Here is a 17,930-nt window from a genome sequence, read left to right as displayed (position 1 = left end):
TACAGCTCCAATAAAACCAAATTTCTAACAACGGGGGAGCAATGGGGGACCGATCCAGTTCTGATACTATCTAATCTATGTCATCACCTTTCAAAACAGTGTTCTCCCCCACAGCAGAGGAATATTCAATGACTCCTCTGATCTCATCTCTTAACCTGTTCATCCTCCCCTCTACGCTATCCAAAATCCTCAGCAGCTCTTTCACTTCCTCGACCGGTTCCATCAACGTCCTCTGCTGGTTCAAAACCATACGTACGGCTTCAGCCACTTGTTCGTCATAGATTAACCTTGACGGCTGCTGCTGCTGTCCCCTTCTTTCCCCAGAGAATCTTATCTCACCCCCACGCGCTATAGCGCGTGATGAGCGGGAAGTGTCGGCGTAAAAGTATGTGTAAAAGTTGGAAAAAACGAGGAGGACGATCAAGATCCACAGTATACCTTGCTTGCTCAGACCACTGTCGAAAAGCATATCGGCCACAGAGTCGATACACGCTCTCAATCCCTCCCCTATTGTCTGTCCTCCTCTTACCAATGAATCGATGCCCGCCTGGAGATTCCACCAATCTGCATCGTGTCTTTGCTTGCGTGCTTTGGCAGCATACTCTTGCGCTTCGCTACTGGTGCCGCCAGAAATGATGCCAGAGCCAGTGCCAGAGTTGGTACGAGGTGGCGAGGGCGGGTTTGGCTGGTCGACGGCAAGTTTTGCACCGGGGGAAAGGAATTCAGAGAGATGAGATTGAATGTAGGAGAGCATGGAAAGTTTCAGGTCATCATGGTATTGTTTTTGACCATCGATAGCGGATTTTTCAATGATTCCTGTGGAGTAAAAAGGTAGAACGGATCAATAAAAAGTAATGAGGGTTTTGAAATGGATAATGCACCGACCTTTGATCCAGCTTTTCCCTGTCCATTCTACAGCTGTAGTCACTAGCACCTTGGTTGACTCTGGCCCAGCCCACGTAAAACAGGTCCTCGTTTTGACACTGAAGACTCCACCGCTCGGTACGTCGGGTGTTCTTGTGGTGGTAATCATGACAATGTACTGGTCTGGATCAAAGTGTTCGCGCGAATCTGTAATATGGCATGTTGTCTGCTTGGGCCCGATAGATCCATTGAGGGGTTTAGTGTAGGAAAGGGAGCGTGTAAGGTTTGGGGAGGAAGGAGAAATGGGCCGCCAATCAGAGTATTCTATATCACGGAGATTTTGGCTGTCACTGAGAAAGGTTCGAAGCCAACTGCTGTTAAACATGAGGTTGTATACCTTTTCGGGGGTACTGGGGAAGATGGCTTCCAGTGCTGTTTCAGGATAATGTTTGCCGTCTCGACCACAGGCGCATTGTGTTGGTTTATGGTCTCCTGGAACGCCAACCGGTCCGCCGCCGATTTCGCCTTGTCCGCCAGGAGTTGCAGTTGCGATAGTCGACGCTGGCTCGCCCGAGATGGATCCAGGGCGCGAAGGAGTAGCGGAGAGAGAAAGTGCAGACATGACGGCGTTGGGATTACACAAGCGCCAGATGTTCATCATGACGTCGTAGACAGTGTCACGGGAGATGAAAGATGCAAAGGTGTACCGAGCATTGGCGGTGGAGACACCGATGGCGTTCGGGATCACTAGAGCGGTCATTTTCTTTTCAATACTTTTGATTTCGACAAAGGGTATGACCACCTATAGAGAGTTTTAGCAAGGGATTGGATGAGAAGAAGGGGAAAGGATGACTTGCGTCTGTTGTCCAGCCAAAAATGTTGGCATGGAAGCAGAGGTAGTTTTCAGACACGTAAAGTCGGCCTTGCACCAAGATATCTTTTGAAAGGGCACATCCATAGTCTGAGCGAGAGCTGTTAGCATCTAATTAGCAAGCTTTATAAACTCACCATCTATGAGGTAGTCGCCTTCGTCCACACTCGGGAAGAGGGCGTGGAAATCAGCGTTTCGTCTGTTGCTAGCAACTGCATAACCCAGCACGGACAAGTCCTCGGCCAAGTCGCTGTCATCATCCTCTTCATCGTCAAATTCGAGATCGTCAACGTCAGACTCTTCATCGTCATCATCATCGTCCATGTCCCTGCCTCCACGTGTCAGGTAGGGACTGCGCTTCATTCCTGAGCTGACCTTGCGCGTCTTGGCCGCCTTGATCATGGCTTCATCGCCTGTTGCGGAAGCGATATGCAGTCCGCCTTTTGCAAGGGCTGCAACGACGGAGGAATGGCCCGACATTTGCGAGTTGATTGACCGTCTCCTGCTACGCCTCTTTGATTTCTTGCTGGATTTGCCGATGCTGTCGACGGGCGTCAAGCTATTGGGGGAGGCTGGACCGATGCGCGATGTCACGCGGGAGACAAGGGATCCGCTGCGAGAGCGGGGTTGGCCATGGACGGATGGATCGTGGTGGGAAGATGCGAGAGAACTCGGCCGATCACGGCCATCTTGCGCAAGCGATATAGCGCGCTGGGCCGCGGAGGGGGGCGAGGTGTGGTGATTGTTTGGGGGGCCATCCCAGTGGCCGTCTTCCTGTATGGAGGTCAGATCATTGTCCAGCATTATAATGATGATAGCGGATGGGGTGGTACAGAGGCAGATGGGAATAGGGAATCTGAACTGTGTGAATACTTACGTCCTCATTCGGCTTCCCAAGCCCGAGACCGACAGGGTTCCGAGGCTGGCTTGGCGGGCGGGCGCGGTCGTCGATGGGCGAGTGGTCGCTCACGCTGCGGGGAGAGTTGGAGCCTTCCTGCGTGAGCGTCAGCTTGGGCGTGCCCGCCGGACGGGGGCCAGAGTCTGCCACCTGGAGTGGTGCAGGTCTGCTGGGCGTGGTGCGCGGCTCGGGCATCGGGCTTGGATGGCGTTTTGGGCGAGGAGAGGATGGCTCTGCGACGGGCAGCTGCGGAGACCCGCTCGGCTCGGCTGGCTGGGGAGACTGGTCAAAGTTTTCGATGAAGAGACTGCCGGATGCGCCTGTTGTTCTCTGGGGGGACGGGGAGGGTGCTTGCTGGGACGCCGGGGGCGCGTCGTTGTCTGCGAGGGTAGAGCTGGAGGGGGAGCGGCGCGTGCGAGAGTCTGCCGAGGCGGATGGGTGGCGCAGCTTGTTGAGGAATGCGGACATGGGGGCTGGGGAGGAGGAGGGAGTGGAAAGTGGGAAGAGATGGGCGATGGAACCTGCCGGATCGCGCGGGGAGACGGAGTACGGCGTCACGTCACGGCGTCATGGGTCATGGTCTGTACTGGAGCGTGGACTGTGGGCACGGCACGGCACGGCAGCGGCGACAAGAAAGATGCATAGGGTGTACTGCGTAGAGAATATACGGGGCATTGTGACTCGCCTGCTCATCGTGGCGGCACTCCTGGTGAGCCAAAGAAGCGCCCGGTCGTTCTTAGGAGTGCGCTGCGTTGCCCTCGGCTGTCTACGGCTGCTGGGGGCTCGGCAGCCGGGCCGAGGGGGCATCCATTGTAAAAATAAGATGAGGAGAAGAGAAGAGAAGAGGGCGATGGAAATTTGCTGCTGGTTAAATGCGAGATCGGACATGGCCGCACTTTTCCGACTCGACTTGTCCGCCGGATTTAGTTTATCCTCGCCATCCCATCTCGTCTCTCCTCATCCACATCCAGCACAATGGCAGAGCAGCTCAAGCAAGTATACGCAGACAAAAAGGCCCAGGTAAGCTCCATCTCCTCATACAACTTTCGCCGCTGACACCCTGCAGGACCAGGCGTACGTCCACACCGCCCGCTCACCCACCTACTGACATCCCCTCAGCGCCTTTGTCACCTTTTTGACAGCTGGTTTCCCTACCCGCGATGCCACAGTGCCTCTCATGCTCGCCCTAGAGGCAGGCGGTGCTGACATTATCGAACTCGGTGTCCCATTCAGTGACCCAGTCGCCGACGGTCCGGTCATCCAAAAGGCCAACAACGTACGTCTTCTTTATAGTGTTATAAAACGGCCTCTGACGAACCCACAGGTTGCCATTGAAAACAATGTCCACTACTCTGACTGTATCGAGTACGTCCGACAGGCTCGTGCCCAAGGTCTCAAGGCTCCCGTCTTGTTCATGGGTTCGTAAAACTGCCTTGATAGTCGTCTTTTCCAACTAACAGCCATTCACCCCAGGCTACTACAACCCCATCATCGCTTATGGCGAGGAAAGAGCTGTCAAGGACGCTCGAGAGGCCGGTGCCAACGGCTACATCGTCGTCGACTTGCCCCCCACCGAAGCCGTCGACTTTAGAAACACTTGTACCAAGGCCGGCATGTCGTACATTCCCCTCGTCGCCCCTTCTACGAGCATCGATCGAGTCAAGTTCTTGACTTCTATCGCCGATTCTTTCATATATGTCGTCTCCAAGGTACGCTCGATCCCGACACCGTGATAGACTGAGCTGACTTTTGTTCTTTCTCGTAGATGGGCGTCACCGGTTCCTCTTCTTCCGAAAACATCTCAGCCTCCCTCCCCGAACTTGTCAAGCGTATCCAGACGTTCACCACGATCCCCCTCGCTGTCGGTTTTGGTATCGACAACCGTACCCACTTTGACTATGTCACATCTTCCGGTGCGGATGCTGTTGTCGTTGGATCCAAAATCATCAAGCTCATCTTTGAGCACGCCGACGACGGTCTTGCACCCAAGGTCGTCGAAGACTATTGCCGAGAAATCACACTCAAGGGCCAGAACCCTCCCCCTCTTGGCCGAAAGAATGCTGCTGCCCCGCCTCCTGCCAATGGAGGTGACGTCTCTCCCCCCCTCCCCATTCCCTCTGGCTCACCTCTCGGCGAGTCTCAAGTCAAGGTCACCGCCGCCGGTAAACTCCCTTCTCGATTCGGTCTTTTCGGTGGCGCCTATGTCGCCGAATCCCTTGTCGACTGTTTGAACGAGCTTGAAGCTGCGTATGCCGAGGCCAAGGAGGATCCTGCGTTCTGGAAAGAGTTTGAGGATATGTTTGGGTACATCAACCGACCTAGTGAACTTTACCTTGCCGAGAGGTTGACCGAGGAGATGGGCGGTGCGAGGATCTGGCTCAAGAGGGAAGATCTCAACCATACTGGTTCTCACAAGATTAACAATGCCGTTGGCCAAATTCTCCTCGCCAAGCGATTGGGTAAGCGAAGAATTATCGCCGAGACGGGTGCCGGTCAGCACGGTGTCGCTACCGCCACCGTCTGCGCCAAGTTTGGCATGGAGTGTGACATTTTCATGGGTGCTGAGGATGTGAGGAGGCAAGAGCTGAACGTCTTCAGGATCAAGATGCTTGGTGGTCGAGTTATCCCCGTTACCGCCGGTTCCCAGACCTTGAAGGACGCTGTCAACGAGGCTATGAGAGATTGGGTCACTCGATTGGACTCTACTCATTATCTTATCGGCTCCGCTATCGGTCCCCACCCGTTCCCCACCATCGTCCGTGACTTCCAGAGGGTTATCGGTCGAGAGATCAAGTCTCAGATGCACGAAAAGATGGGCAAGTTGCCTGATGCTGTCGTTGCCTGTGTCGGTGGTGGCTCTAATGCGATCGGTACTTTTTACGACTTTATCGAGGATCCGAGTGTAAGACTGGTCGGTGTCGAAGCTGGTGGTCATGGCAAGTTGTTCTTTTATCTTTATATATGTTACTCTGCTAACAATCTCTCTAGGTATTGACACCGAGGCACACTCTGCTACGCTGACCAAGGGTGTCATGGGTGTCGTCCACGGCGCCGCTTCTTACATTATCCAATCAAAGGAAGGCCAGCTCACCCCCACGCACTCCATCTCTGCCGGTCTCGACTACAACTCTGTCGGTCCCGAACACTCTCACCTCAAGTATAGCGGTCGAGCGGAATATGTCGTGGCGGACGATTTGCAGTGTCTCAAGGCGTTCAAGATGTGTACCGAATTGGAGGGTATTATTCCCGCTTTGGAGAGCAGTCATGGTTTGTGGGGCGGTATGCAGTTGGCCAAGAGTTTGCCCAAGGATAAGGATATCGTCATGTGAGTGCTTTTTTGCAATTTGCACTTTTGCACTTGTAAAAAGTTGCAGTGGTTTGGACGCGACTGACATTTATGGTATGAAATCAGCTGTTTGAGTGGAAACGGTGCCAAAGACGTTGCAGAGGTGTTGTTGACGTTGAAGAACAAGGAGTGGGCGGACAAGCTTGATTGGCACGTTGCGCAGTAGAGCTGCATGTAGTATACGCTATCGTAGATATTCTCAAAATGGGGGCATTCAGTATGCATTTGTGCAGTGTTCTTCTACCGGCGAATGGCCGAGGGGGGACAATCGCCGGCAAAATAAAAACGTCATTTTGGCAGCAGCGCTTTTACGCTTTGCGCTTTCTGGATTGCAGTGTTTCTTGTTATTCTCATCCCTTCATTCGTTCCTCTCTTCCATTTCCTCTGAGCGTTCTGCAATATTTTTATCTCTCAACTTGTTCAAGACATGGCGCAGTCAGTGGTTACAGAAGAATGGGTCCTTGGGCCGGAGGGTACTCCGTTCTACACCAAACGCGTGCGCATATTGTTTCCGATATCGCCCACCTTTTTTCCCTTGGTAGAAAAACAGCTGATCTCTTATGCCCTTTCTATACAGTGGTCCCCAAGCACCGGCGAGATCAAAGCCTATATTCTCTTTGTTCACGGCTTTTCTGAACATATTGGTCGGTATGATGCATTTTTCAACCTTCTTGCGTCTTTGGCCAATCTTCACATTACCGCATACGACCAACGAGGACACGGTCGGACATCGCAAGCGCCTCTATCATCGTCCAGCCCCGAGGTGAAAAAATGGAAAGCGGAGGGGAAAATGGTGAAAGTTGAAAAGAATGGGAAGCGGAGAACGGGTGGGTGGGGTAAAGTGTTTGGAGACATGGAATGGTTTTTGAAGGGGGAGAACGTGAGGGCTGGGGGGAAACCCCTGTTTTTATGGGGTTTCAGTATGGTGAGTAATTCAGAGGGATGTGGGGATTGCGGTGGTTATGGATGCTGATAAAGGAGGAGGGAATCAGGGAGGTGGACAAGCACTTGCTTTTCCTATGCGCCCGACTCCGCCGCCGTCGAAAGAGACGATTGATATGCTGTCGGGGGTGATTGCAGGTGGACCGCTCATTAGGCTTAGCAACCCTGCGCCGGGATACCAAGTGGGTGTTTGGAATGACTTGTCAGTTGAGAAGATTGGATTGGCTGACATGTAGACAGATCAAGGCGGGATCTTTTGCAGCCAACGTTGGCCTGGGCTCGTTCTTGATCCCCACTCCGATGGACTACAACGTGTGTCGATAAAACGTGCGAGAGGCTGGATAGTGGCTGACGAGGACACCATGGTAGCATCTGTCGCACGACGCTGGACCCAACGAGTCGGCCAAGTCGGATCCTTTTTGCGAACAAGTCGGGTCGCTTCGCGGTGTTGCCGACATGCTGAATGGCGGCGAATGGCTTGACAGCCAGGACGCTTGGGATAGGTGGCCTCCTGCCCTGCCATTGCTATGCTACCACGGTGGCGAGGATAATATCTGTGATGTACGAGCGACCAAGCGGTTTGTGCAAGGGGTCAAAGCAGGGGATAAGACCATCAAAGTGTTCGAGGTTGGGGTTTTCTTTGCGTCAGTGGTACAACGAGGGCTGACGAAAAGGTATGTTAGGGCATGTACCACGAAGTGCACAACGAAACGGAACCGACACCGAGCGACCTCGCAAAGATCGTTTCCGAGTGGATTGATGCTAGGATCAGCCAGCCCAGCAAGACGCAACCTGCAGCACCTGTTGCCGGGCAGTCCAAACTGTAAACAAAGTCTGGTACGATTAAGGGTAGTATGTCCACGAGCGCATGTATAGTTATCGTCAGCAGCAAAAGATATCCGTACAAGAGAATGTGAATACATTAGGCGTGTGACATACGGAACATACAATGAAGGAACACTATATCCAAAAAATTCCCAGACGGACTAGCAGACCTAACGATTCACAGACCGCGATTCACCCTGCAGAACATTGCGAGCCACGAACAGTTGGCTTCCAGTCTACAGTTCGACCCTGCCTCCAGCGGCGAGACCCATGCCTTTTCGTACTTCACCGATGCCCCTCACGACATGGCCTCCAACCCACTCGCCGACTCTAGGGACAAAGTAGTCGAGGTGGGCGGCTTCGTCGCCATAAACATAGTACGCGTATCGTCGCGAGAGGTAGGCGAGGTGGGCGGGGAGGTAGGTGTAAACGGAGAACCAGAAGAGGAGGGTGATGATTGTCAAGGTCGACCCTGTGGCGTGGATGGGTTGTGAGTAACGAGCCGTGAAAAAGTGATGGTAGAGGCTTACAGATGACCGCCTTTTCCCACGGCTGCATCATGGAGAGTGCAAAGGTGCACTCGAATTTAGTGCTGCAGGTCAAGGGATCGGAGTCAGCACGCGGCGGGGACGGGGACGGGGACGGGGACGGCAGGACTCACGACCATTCCCAGAGTTTCCTTCTGATGCCTGGAGGTGGTCGCGGGGTGTAGAGTGGTTTGTTGGGGGGTCTAGAGGGCATGGCGGGTGGCGAACAAGCGGTGGCGAAGGGATGGAGCGGGGTGGGAGGAAGGAAGGAAGAGGAAGGAAGGATGGAGGAAGGAAGGATGGAGGAAGGAAGGAAGGATGGAGGAAGGAAGGAGGAAGGAAGAGGGCAGTGCAATAATTTGAGCGAGACGCGCCACGCGAGCGATGCCGCGCCTAGGCACGGGTGCCTGGCTGTTTCCGGCTAGTTTGGTCCCGCGAGAGTCGGCGAGACAAAACATGGCCTCCTTCTTGCGTGCGCCCGCGCTAAGCGGCCCGCCCATGACTCTCCGGCCGCCGTCGAGGGCGTCTGGCACTCGCAGCTGCGCAGCACCCGCTGTGGAAGACGCGTTGGCGACGTGCGAAGACCCCGCGCTGGGATGGAGCCTGCAGTTCTGGGTCACCTTGGCGGACCCCCTGGTGAGTTCCGTGGCGCCGGACACCGTGACGCCCGGCGCTGACAGCAGCTCGTTGCATAGACGCAGCATGTATTCTTCGCCTGCCCTGCATCCGGACAGTGCAGCTGGGATCCACCGGTCGGAGCGTTTGTGTGAGTCGCATCCCCGCTGCGTGGTCATCCGCGGCGCCTGACACTGTATGCCGCAGCGTCCCGAGATCACCAGACGGTGAATGGTGGGAACTAGCAGACTCGACCCGCAACAACAGGTCGTATTACTACAGTGCGTCTCCATCGGTCGATGGTGAGGAAAAAACGACGCTGACCGCGGGCATGTTTTAACACCCACACCTGTTCACTCAACCAGATACTCTGACTGGAAAGACACAGTGGACAAGACCTCGCGGCAATGCCTTTGTCATCCCCCTCGGTTTGATTCAGGCATGTCTCTCCATGCTTATGCGTCCATATCAATCTAATGTCCGTCCTTGTTCAGCGTAACGCTCTGCCCGCACGATCGCCTGTACACAAACCCTCCCTCCCGAATACCCGTATCCACAGCCCTTCAACGCCTTCGCGCGAGCGGTCTTATACTACCCAGCCAGCAGCCACCGCTAGCAAAAGCCAGCCTAAACCTACCATTCCTGTCCCCCTCTACTCACCATCTGTATCGGTGGGCAGCCCCAGTGTGACTGCAGTCCATACTTCAGACGTCGGTACACCCTCCCGTGGACTCTTCGCAGCATCCGTTTTCAACCGTCTTGCCAATTCTCCCCTTTCTCCCCCATCGCCAAGCGCGTCGCCCACCAAACGGAAATCGATGCCAACCTCGTTGACTGCCCCCAACCTGTCAAGTCTTGTAAACCCGTTATCTGTGGTTGAGGAGAGAACGGGGAGCGAAGCTGATAAAAGTGATAATTCAGGAACATCTGATGGTGGATGGTGGGATAAAAGAAGGACCAAAGCTTTGGAAAAAAAGGATAAGAAGAGTAAAGCCAACATGAAGAAGAGTATATCTGTAGAGAGGTTGGGGATTTCACATACTCAAAGTATGTTAAAAGTGTATGACAAAAAAGGGTAGAGCTGACAAGGTGCCCGGCAGATGAGCTTACACAGCCGTCACCAACAAGGCAGAGAGAGACGATGCTGGCAGCTTCAACTAGCGCTTTACCCAAGGACATGCCGCTTGAACCGATCTTTGTCGAACAACCAGCGTCGGTCGAGACAAGACGCCTCAGCACAGGGTAAGCGCCTCCTTTTCCCCTTTCCCAATTTGAAACTAATTAAAATGTCATTCGCCAAAGTCTCCATCCTCTGCTTCCACCTGATATCAGCACCCAGATCCAAGCTTTCCAAGCAGATGATTTTTCCCGAAAATACTTTGCCATCCGGCGTACAGGCATGTTTCGCACCAAAGTACCCGTATCACGCATCATGGAATGGCAGCGACAGCCTACCACTGCCCCGCTGTTGATCCTGTCCAAACAGCTCTCAAAGGATGCAGTGACGTGCTTCAAAGTCATTCAACATGTGATGGGAGAACGGGATCGCCCTGTGGAAGGTGCGAAACCCTCACATGCCGGCTCTTCAGCCCTGCTGGCCGAGTTGTCTCTCAAGGGAAAGCGAAAGGAGGATGATATACCTAAAGGCTTTGCTGGCGGCGGTGGGACTGTGGATGGGGGTGGATCCCGAGGCGAGCGAATGGTGGTGCTTGAAGAGATTCGATGGGTGATCCAGGTGTGTGTGGCACAGGGAGAGATGAGGGATGAGGTTTATTCTCAGGTCATCAAACAGCTTACCAAAAACCCCGACCAGTAAGTTGATTCCATTATCCGGGGGGGGGGGAGCGGAAGAGAGCAACGCTGATGAAAAAGCCATGTAGTGACTCTGTGGTGCTCGGGTTCCAATTGTTTTGCGTGTTTGTCAATTCTTTTGGGCCTAGCAAGAATTTCGAGACGTTTGTAAAGAACTTTTTGGAAAAGCATTTGAATGATCAGTCGGATGGGATTGGGGTCATGGCAAAGTGCAAGTCGCAGAGCTTTTCAACCTCTTTTGAATTCAATAACTGACGACAAATGGCAAATAGATTGCATGACGAAAATCGAAACATTCTCCACTATAGGTCGTCGGGCAAAACCGCTTACTGTTGGCGAGATTGAGCACGCATCTGATGCAGCATTCTATCCGTCGGTATACGGCGAATCCCTCGTCCGAATCATGGATCTTCAAAAGACATCATACCCACAACTAAAAGTGCCTGTCATCCTGCCTTTTCTTGCCGATGGCATATTGGCACTGGGCGGGACAAGGAGTGAAGGGATATTCAGGGTTCCGGGTGATGGAGATAGTGTGGCAGAGCTGAAAAGCCGGATGGATCGAGGTCACTACCAGCTGGCAAGTTTACCTTTTCAAGAGAAATAAAAGTGATTGCTGATAATGATTGTCATCGAGAGTAGAAAGGTATCGGTGACCCTCATGTGGTAGCTTCCCTTTTCAAACTCTGGCTACGAGAGCTTGAAGAACCTCTGATCCCGACAGCACTGTACAATGATGCCCTCATCGCATCAAAGGATTATCGACAAGTGGTCGAGATTGTTCAAAAGCTGCCAGTCTATAACCGGAGGGTGCTGGTATTCGTAGTCAGCTTTGTGCAAATGTTTATACAGGAAACGGTCGTGGAAAAGACAAAAATGGGTCCAATGAACCTCGGTACGTTTTACATTCTTCTTGTTCAGGGAAAAGAGCAAAAGCTGACAGGCGGAAATGAAAAGCGCTGGTGCTGGCGCCCAATATTCTGCGAACCACTGCCGACTCGCTGGTCACGGTGTTTACCAATTCGAGCTTTGAGAGCAAATTCATGCAGCAGCTGTTGGAAAACATGAAGCCTGGTGAGATTGATTCGGATTATGTGCCGGTGCATGGAGTGGCTATAGGGTAGGCGGAGGGTGCTTGGGAGTTTTGAGACATGAAGGATTTTGTGGATTGCTGCTGTTTGGGAAAACAGATGGGGAAAGGTACCAAAAAAGGACATTATGTGTCATGTCAAGACGTTTGACGATGTTTATGACCTGTAGAGAGAGAGAGACGCTCTTTCCTATTCTTGGCCCGGTAGCTTGTATGCTTTGGTGTGGTTTTGGTAGCTTGTTACATATGCCAATAATGTATACATAATACTGTGGTTTCTGAGCGATATCATTCACACGAGATCTCAAGGGAGGATTATTCGACGTCGACTGTACAGACCATGACAGTGTCCTTGCCCATCGTCTCCGTGTGTACAGTTTGGAGCCCTGGCAGGCCCTTGTCTTCGCCCTAATACAAAAAGGTTAGAAAGATTACACAACGGGTTGTACAGCTGAGAACCTGCCTCTGGAACGACACCGACGCCTTGACCGATAAACGTCGGGGCGACAGTGACCACGACGCTGTCCACAAGCTTACTGCCATCGTCTCTTTTGAGGGTATGGAGAAAGCTGGAAAGAACGCGTGAGCCGCCTTCGACCATGACGGATCTGAGGCCGAGAGAGGTCAAGATGGAAGGAAGGGACGACGGAGGGATGCGACCTGGTGTTAATCGTCGGACACGGTCAGTCATGGTAATCACGGAGAGACCTGTTTGATATCAAGACCTCTTTGCATTGAACGCACCATTAGGATCGAGCGGGACGGGCACAACCCTCGCACCGGCCTGTTCGACCTCGTGGATTCTGTCGCTGGAGACGTCTGGGCCACAGAGGATCCACGGCTGCTTCAGCGTCCGTCCACGCAAGGCCGGTTTCGTGTTCCACTCGTTCAGGATGCGCGAAGTGAGTGGGAAGCGGAGGGACGGGTCGAGGATGAGCGGCTGGGGCGGGGGCGAGGCGTGGGAGGGCGGGAGGAGGTTGGCTAACGAGGAGTCAGTGCTTGCTGCAAGGGCCAGAGACGGTGTATACTTTGGAGGCGGGGGTCGTCGAGGACGAGGGTGTGCACGCCGACGAGGATGGCGTCGTGGATGGCTCTGAGGCTGGGCGGTGTCAGCGAGTGGACGGCGTGCGGCGGAGGACTGACTGGTGTGTCATGAGCATGCTTTCGGGGCCGCTGAGGACGACCCGTTTCCCGGCGACGCCGGCGATCTTGCTGTCGAGGGACTGGGCCCAGGTGAGGGTGACGTGCGGCCGGGCGAGCGGCGCAGCGAGCGACGGGACATGCTCCTGCACGAAGCTGGGCGACGCCATCGAGCGGGCTGTGGCTGGGGACGGAGAGAGCGAAGAAGACGGCGTCGCGAAATTATCCATCGCAACTTCTCTTCTCCATCTCTTCTTTCCACTCTTCCTCCACGCCCATCCCACCATGGACCCCGTCGTCTTCCCAGAGGTCCCCCCCCACGCGACACCCCGCTCCCGCCACGCACCGCCCTCCCCCGCCCTCAGCTCCGCCGACCCCTCAGACAGGGAACACGACTCGTCCGACGAGACCAACTCGCACACCCATGCCAGCGAAGAGCCTTTCGTCGACCCGTACCCAGACTTTCTCTGGATGACTACAGAAGAACCCCATAGGTCCAGGCGTATTGCTATACTGAAAGCCCACCCAGAAGTAAGTCCTCGTCGCAGCCAGCTGCAAGACTGTCCATGGCTAATCTTTATCCGTCAAAAACAGGTCCGAAAGCTCATGGGTCCCACTCCCGCCACGCTCCCTCTTGTCTTTGCCGTCCTCGGCCTGCAACTGTCGCTCTCTCTCTATCTCAAGTCTCACCATACCCTCTCCCTCCCCGTGCTCCTTACCGCCTACGTCGTCGGAGGCACAGCCAACCAAAACATCTTTCTCGCCATTCACGAAATCACCCACAACCTCGCATTGAAATCTATCAAGGCCAACAAGTGCCTTGCCATCATCGCCAATCTTTCAATCGGTATCCCTTATGCCATGGCGTTCAAAGGCTACCACATCGAGCATCACAAATTTTTGGGCGAGGATGGTATCGATACCGATCTTCCAAGCCGATTCGAGGCTTTGGTGCTCAACAATGTCGCCGGCAAAACCTTTTTCGCCACCTTCCAACTCTTGTTCTACGCCATCCGTCCCGGTTTTATTCGTGCCCAGACCTTTACCAGGTGGCACTTTTACAACCTCGTCGGTGTTATTGGCTTCCACCTCCTCTGGTACCATTTCTTCGGAATCCGCCCTTGGCTCTACCTCGTGCTGTCCTCCTTTTTCGCCGGCTCACTTCACCCGTGCGCCGCCCATTTCATCGCCGAGCATTACCTGATGGAGGGCCATTTGCCCGTCGGAGAAAACTTGTTAGGTGATGACTTGATCAAGGGACTGTCGCAGGAGACTACCAGCTACTATGGGTGGCTCAATATCCTGTGTTACAATGTACGTTTGATATCCCCAGAAATCAGTTCAGTAGCCCGCTTGTGCTTACACATTACATACACAGGTGGGATACCATAACGAACACCACGATTTCCCTTCCGTCCCATGGACCCGTCTACCCGAACTTCATCGAATTGCTCATGAATTCTACGACCCCCTTCCTTCTCATGCTTCGTGGCCGTATGTCACTTGGAAATTCATCACCGACCCCAGCGTCGGTATGTGGTGTCGTGCAAAACGCGAGGGGAAAGGTGAAAGGCTTCACGAGTCCATCTGGGTCGACGGCTCACGTCACGTCTCGGGCAAAGGTGAAGATGGTATGGATGAAGAGGAGGAAAGGGGCTATGCCAGTGATCGGGACGAGCAGATGAAGAAGAAAAAGACATGAGGAACGACAGATGATCGCTGGTCGATCCATCACCACTACCGTTGTTGGCTGGTTCTTCGAGGGACGGACTTTTATACATACACATTCGTCGCCCATCATTCATTTTTATTTTTAAAATCTTGATACCATAGAGGTATAGAGACATGTACTGTATGTATCACGTTTTGCGTATGATGAGCAGTTTGTTGCATTTTGCCTTTCCAAGGTTATTCTTGTGCAGGGTATATACAAATAAGGGTATTCAGCTTGTCTTTTCCCTCACTCGAGCCTCTCCATCTCGCCTTGCTGGGCGAGAAGCCGTTCTAAATCTTTTGCCCTCGACTTTTCTCTCTGTTGTCCCACACCCTTCATCCTCCATCCCTTCCTCGTCTTCAACGACTTTTCGTAACCCGCCGCTATCCACTTGACCTTTTTAATATCCTTGGCCCTTGCTTCCCTCACTAACCGCTGATGCAGAGGCTTGATATCATCAAACAACAAGAGAGGAGGTACATCTGCCTCGGGCGTCATGGCCGGTGTGAACATTTTCAGCTGCAGGCCCACTTCCGGCAACGGTGCGTACAATTGTGTGATAGCACTGGGCTTATACGTCGCATGGAATTCCTCAAGCAACCTCATTGCTTCATCAACGTCGCCGTGCAAAGCCTCGAGTTTGATAACAGCCTTCCACATTTTTTCAGTCTGCCTGTCGCCTAAACCGAAGAGGTACTTGCGACGCTGGATAGTGAGGTGTTCAGAGGATGGGATCGAAGCGAGTTCAGAAGAAGCGGATTTGAAGAATGCGAGGTATGACGACCACAGGGCACGTCCCCAGGAGAGAGCTAGGGATCGGTCGGCCGGGTATATACCCCCTCGAGATCCTGAAGCACATTTCTCGAGCAGAGGGATAAAAGTCCAGGCGTTGGGTCTGACGGAACGACCAGTGACGCTCGACGCTTCTTCCCACACGGTATCGTACACATCTTTCACAGATGACAGGGACGGGCCATGAGCATTGTACACAGAGATATACGAATTGATGAGCTTTGGCGTAATATATACGTGGCGAAAAGGTAGGAAATCAGAGGTGGAGGAAGAAGACTGGATATCGGAGAGGATGCGGTGGAAAAGACTCGTGCACTCGCGGATCGCGTCAGCGCTTGACAGCGGGGTGAAAAAATCATTGACAGGCGGTTCTTCAAGAGTATACTCAATCGACGAAGAGCCGGCAGAAGGCTCAACCACGTCTTGCAGAACATCCACGTTGAGGAACTCTTCGCCCTTCGAAAGCCTATGCTCTTCCTTCTCGACGACCACCGTTTCGGACGCTGCTCCATATGGCTTCTCCGAAGCTTGCTTCATTTTGACCTCTCTCTTGCGCAGCACTGGATTCCAAGCTGCATAAGTCATGAATACAGCCGCCATCAAATCACCACTAGGCCCTTCCTTCCACTTTGGCACGTTCAGGGCCTGGCCGGCTCTTGATAGTTTAATGACCTCTGATAAGACCCATCTGGCTCGATTGACGTCTCCTGCCCGCTTCGTCCCTTCAAGCACCGACGCAAACGTTTCTAGCGTTGGGACATACTCGCTGAACCTTGGGATACCGTCTTCTTCTTCAAAAGGGACGAATACTGCGTCATTGTGCTTGACCAGCATCTGCCGAAGCAAGTCAAATGCTTCGAGGTAGTCCTTCTTCGTACTTCCTAGAGATTTGATGATCGCGTTATAAGCTTCCGTGCTAGGCTCAATTTTCTCCTGCTCTGTCATTTCAATCCACAGATCCCTCGCTCGCTCGGGTTCAGGCTGACTGGCTTCACCACATGACTTGATCATTGTCGTATACAGCTCCCGCGTCGGAGTAGGATGCGCAGTTAGACGCATATGGGCAAACAAGTCCCAAGCAACTGCCCGAGTATGAGAGTTTGGTTGGACGATGGAAGACGGTGAAGTGAGATGTGAGATGACGACTTGATAGGACGATTGGGGGAAAGGAGTGCCAGCTATTTCAGCTTGACGGAGGCGGGCAATCGCCGGACCGGGATTAGATGGTGTTTGCCGGAGGATAGACAGAATATAATCATCTTGCTGATCTGACGAGACAGTTTCGCCCACTATGTCGCATTATAAGATTATGGTGATGATCGAGACGGAAAAGATATAACTTACTTGCAGTGACATCCAAGGTTAAACGAGCCACATCTTCAGAACGACCTTGAAGAGCATAGACATGTATGACGCTGTTTATACGTTCGATACCGACTGGGACACCATGGGCCTACCCAATGACTGTCAGTGTGGGTTACTCTCACATATCTCAATGTCGCTTACATCCATAATGTCCAAAAGAGACTCGGCAGCTGCAGCATCTCCTTTCCGTATCTACGAATAGTGAGCAGGTATATCATATTTGATCCAGAAAAGGCTTACAAATTCCTGGAAAAGAGCATCCCATTCTTTGGACGTGACCAATCCCAAAGGTACTTCAAGGCTTCTAAGGGGCAGTTGACCTTCCATTGCCTTCCCTTTGCTTGTCTCACTCGGACCACTCAATATGGCTGCTTGGGACAAGACATCAAGAATGGCGTAAGGAGCATCGGAAGACTGGTTTTCATTTACAACAAGCTCCAAAAATTTACCATATCGCGTAGAACCGTTTGGCAGGGCAAGCCCCCCCTCCCCAACCAGCCTTCCCGCCATGCCCGTTAAGATTTCTTCCCTCTCTTTTTTCGGCATAGGGATTTTCTTTGTCTCTGAAGGCGCTTCCAGCGCTTGATATATCCCGCCATTGTCCTTGGATCCGGATTTAACCAAGGCTGCGTAGAAATCCCTCAACTCATCCTCGGTGAATTCCGGAAGATTTTCGACTGCTTTTTGGGTGACACGCCGTTTGAGTTGTCGGGAGAGAGCTTGTTCGGAAGGAAGAGCTGCAAGAGTGTCTGCAGTTAGAGGTATTTCTTGGGCATGCTTCTGGGGTTTATAGAGAGGGAAATTTCTTTCAGATGAGGTTTGCGTGGTACTCTTCTCCGACAAGGAATGGAAGGAAGGAGGATATGTATCTTGTCTGCTCAAACATCAGCTGGATGGAGTAATGAGCATTGGCCAACTTACGTGTGTAAATTTTGGCAAGCAAGTCTGGCATGCCTGATCCTGGCTACCTTTCTGACTATGCTGGGTCTCAACATGACCTTTGAAAGTTGATGTTTGCAGAAGAGGCTACAATTGTTGAATCTAACAACAGCTTCTAGAAATTTGTCTTCTACAACAGTGGTAAGAGAGTATTTCGGAAGTAACCGTAAGTCACGTGATTACTTATCTT

The 17,930-nt window shown here is 52.8% G+C and overlaps 8 protein-coding genes across 8 annotated transcripts; 4 read left to right on the top strand and 4 right to left on the bottom strand.

Moving 5' to 3' along the window:
• Nucleotides 1-70: 70 nt before the first annotated feature.
• Nucleotides 71-3,101, bottom strand: CNBA6110 (hypothetical protein; the record flags this gene model as incomplete). The annotated part of the gene is made up of 5 exons (XM_772640.1): nucleotides 71-816; nucleotides 886-1,611; nucleotides 1,667-1,825; nucleotides 1,873-2,509; nucleotides 2,613-3,101. The coding sequence occupies 5 exons, from the start codon at nucleotides 3,099-3,101 to the stop codon at nucleotides 71-73; spliced, it is 2,757 nt and encodes a 918-aa protein (XP_777733.1).
• Nucleotides 3,102-3,608: 507 nt separating this feature from the next.
• On the top strand, nucleotides 3,609-6,145 carry CNBA6100 (hypothetical protein; the record flags this gene model as incomplete). The annotated part of the gene is made up of 8 exons (XM_772639.1): nucleotides 3,609-3,653; nucleotides 3,700-3,707; nucleotides 3,753-3,909; nucleotides 3,958-4,051; nucleotides 4,107-4,342; nucleotides 4,399-5,569; nucleotides 5,622-5,958; nucleotides 6,046-6,145. 8 exons carry the CDS (start codon nucleotides 3,609-3,611, stop codon nucleotides 6,143-6,145), a joined length of 2,148 nt encoding a protein of 715 aa, XP_777732.1.
• Nucleotides 6,146-6,406: 261 nt separating this feature from the next.
• On the top strand, nucleotides 6,407-7,748 carry CNBA6090 (hypothetical protein; the record flags this gene model as incomplete). The annotated part of the gene is made up of 6 exons (XM_772638.1): nucleotides 6,407-6,475; nucleotides 6,557-6,859; nucleotides 6,918-7,103; nucleotides 7,162-7,233; nucleotides 7,291-7,548; nucleotides 7,605-7,748. The coding sequence occupies 6 exons, from the start codon at nucleotides 6,407-6,409 to the stop codon at nucleotides 7,746-7,748; spliced, it is 1,032 nt and encodes a 343-aa protein (XP_777731.1).
• Nucleotides 7,749-7,982: 234 nt separating this feature from the next.
• Nucleotides 7,983-8,487, bottom strand: CNBA6080 (hypothetical protein; the record flags this gene model as incomplete). Its single annotated transcript, XM_772637.1, has 3 exons — nucleotides 7,983-8,218; nucleotides 8,277-8,338; nucleotides 8,408-8,487. 3 exons carry the CDS (start codon nucleotides 8,485-8,487, stop codon nucleotides 7,983-7,985), a joined length of 378 nt encoding a protein of 125 aa, XP_777730.1.
• Nucleotides 8,488-8,771: 284 nt separating this feature from the next.
• CNBA6070 (hypothetical protein) lies at nucleotides 8,772-11,824 on the top strand (the record flags this gene model as incomplete). Its single annotated transcript, XM_772636.1, has 11 exons — nucleotides 8,772-8,909; nucleotides 8,969-9,039; nucleotides 9,096-9,169; nucleotides 9,254-9,327; nucleotides 9,383-9,935; nucleotides 9,989-10,130; nucleotides 10,191-10,700; nucleotides 10,769-10,911; nucleotides 10,973-11,280; nucleotides 11,343-11,595; nucleotides 11,658-11,824. 11 exons carry the CDS (start codon nucleotides 8,772-8,774, stop codon nucleotides 11,822-11,824), a joined length of 2,433 nt encoding a protein of 810 aa, XP_777729.1.
• A 281-nt stretch (nucleotides 11,825-12,105) lies between these two features.
• CNBA6060 (hypothetical protein) lies at nucleotides 12,106-12,950 on the bottom strand (the record flags this gene model as incomplete). Its single annotated transcript, XM_772635.1, has 5 exons — nucleotides 12,106-12,198; nucleotides 12,272-12,450; nucleotides 12,535-12,771; nucleotides 12,819-12,889; nucleotides 12,934-12,950. 5 exons carry the CDS (start codon nucleotides 12,948-12,950, stop codon nucleotides 12,106-12,108), a joined length of 597 nt encoding a protein of 198 aa, XP_777728.1.
• A 265-nt stretch (nucleotides 12,951-13,215) lies between these two features.
• Nucleotides 13,216-14,632, top strand: CNBA6050 (hypothetical protein; the record flags this gene model as incomplete). Its single annotated transcript, XM_772634.1, has 3 exons — nucleotides 13,216-13,461; nucleotides 13,525-14,244; nucleotides 14,309-14,632. 3 exons carry the CDS (start codon nucleotides 13,216-13,218, stop codon nucleotides 14,630-14,632), a joined length of 1,290 nt encoding a protein of 429 aa, XP_777727.1.
• Nucleotides 14,633-14,890: 258 nt separating this feature from the next.
• CNBA6040 (hypothetical protein) lies at nucleotides 14,891-17,796 on the bottom strand (the record flags this gene model as incomplete). Its single annotated transcript, XM_772633.1, has 5 exons — nucleotides 14,891-16,725; nucleotides 16,781-16,889; nucleotides 16,943-16,993; nucleotides 17,042-17,675; nucleotides 17,723-17,796. The coding sequence occupies 5 exons, from the start codon at nucleotides 17,794-17,796 to the stop codon at nucleotides 14,891-14,893; spliced, it is 2,703 nt and encodes a 900-aa protein (XP_777726.1).
• Between the last annotated feature and the right edge of the window lie 134 nt (nucleotides 17,797-17,930).

Source organism: Cryptococcus neoformans, chromosome 1 (assembly GCF_000149385.1).
Source record: "Cryptococcus neoformans var. neoformans B-3501A chromosome 1, whole genome shotgun sequence".
NCBI lineage: Eukaryota > Fungi > Basidiomycota > Tremellomycetes > Tremellales > Cryptococcaceae > Cryptococcus > Cryptococcus deneoformans.
This window is presented reverse-complemented; position numbering and strand designations above follow the sequence as displayed.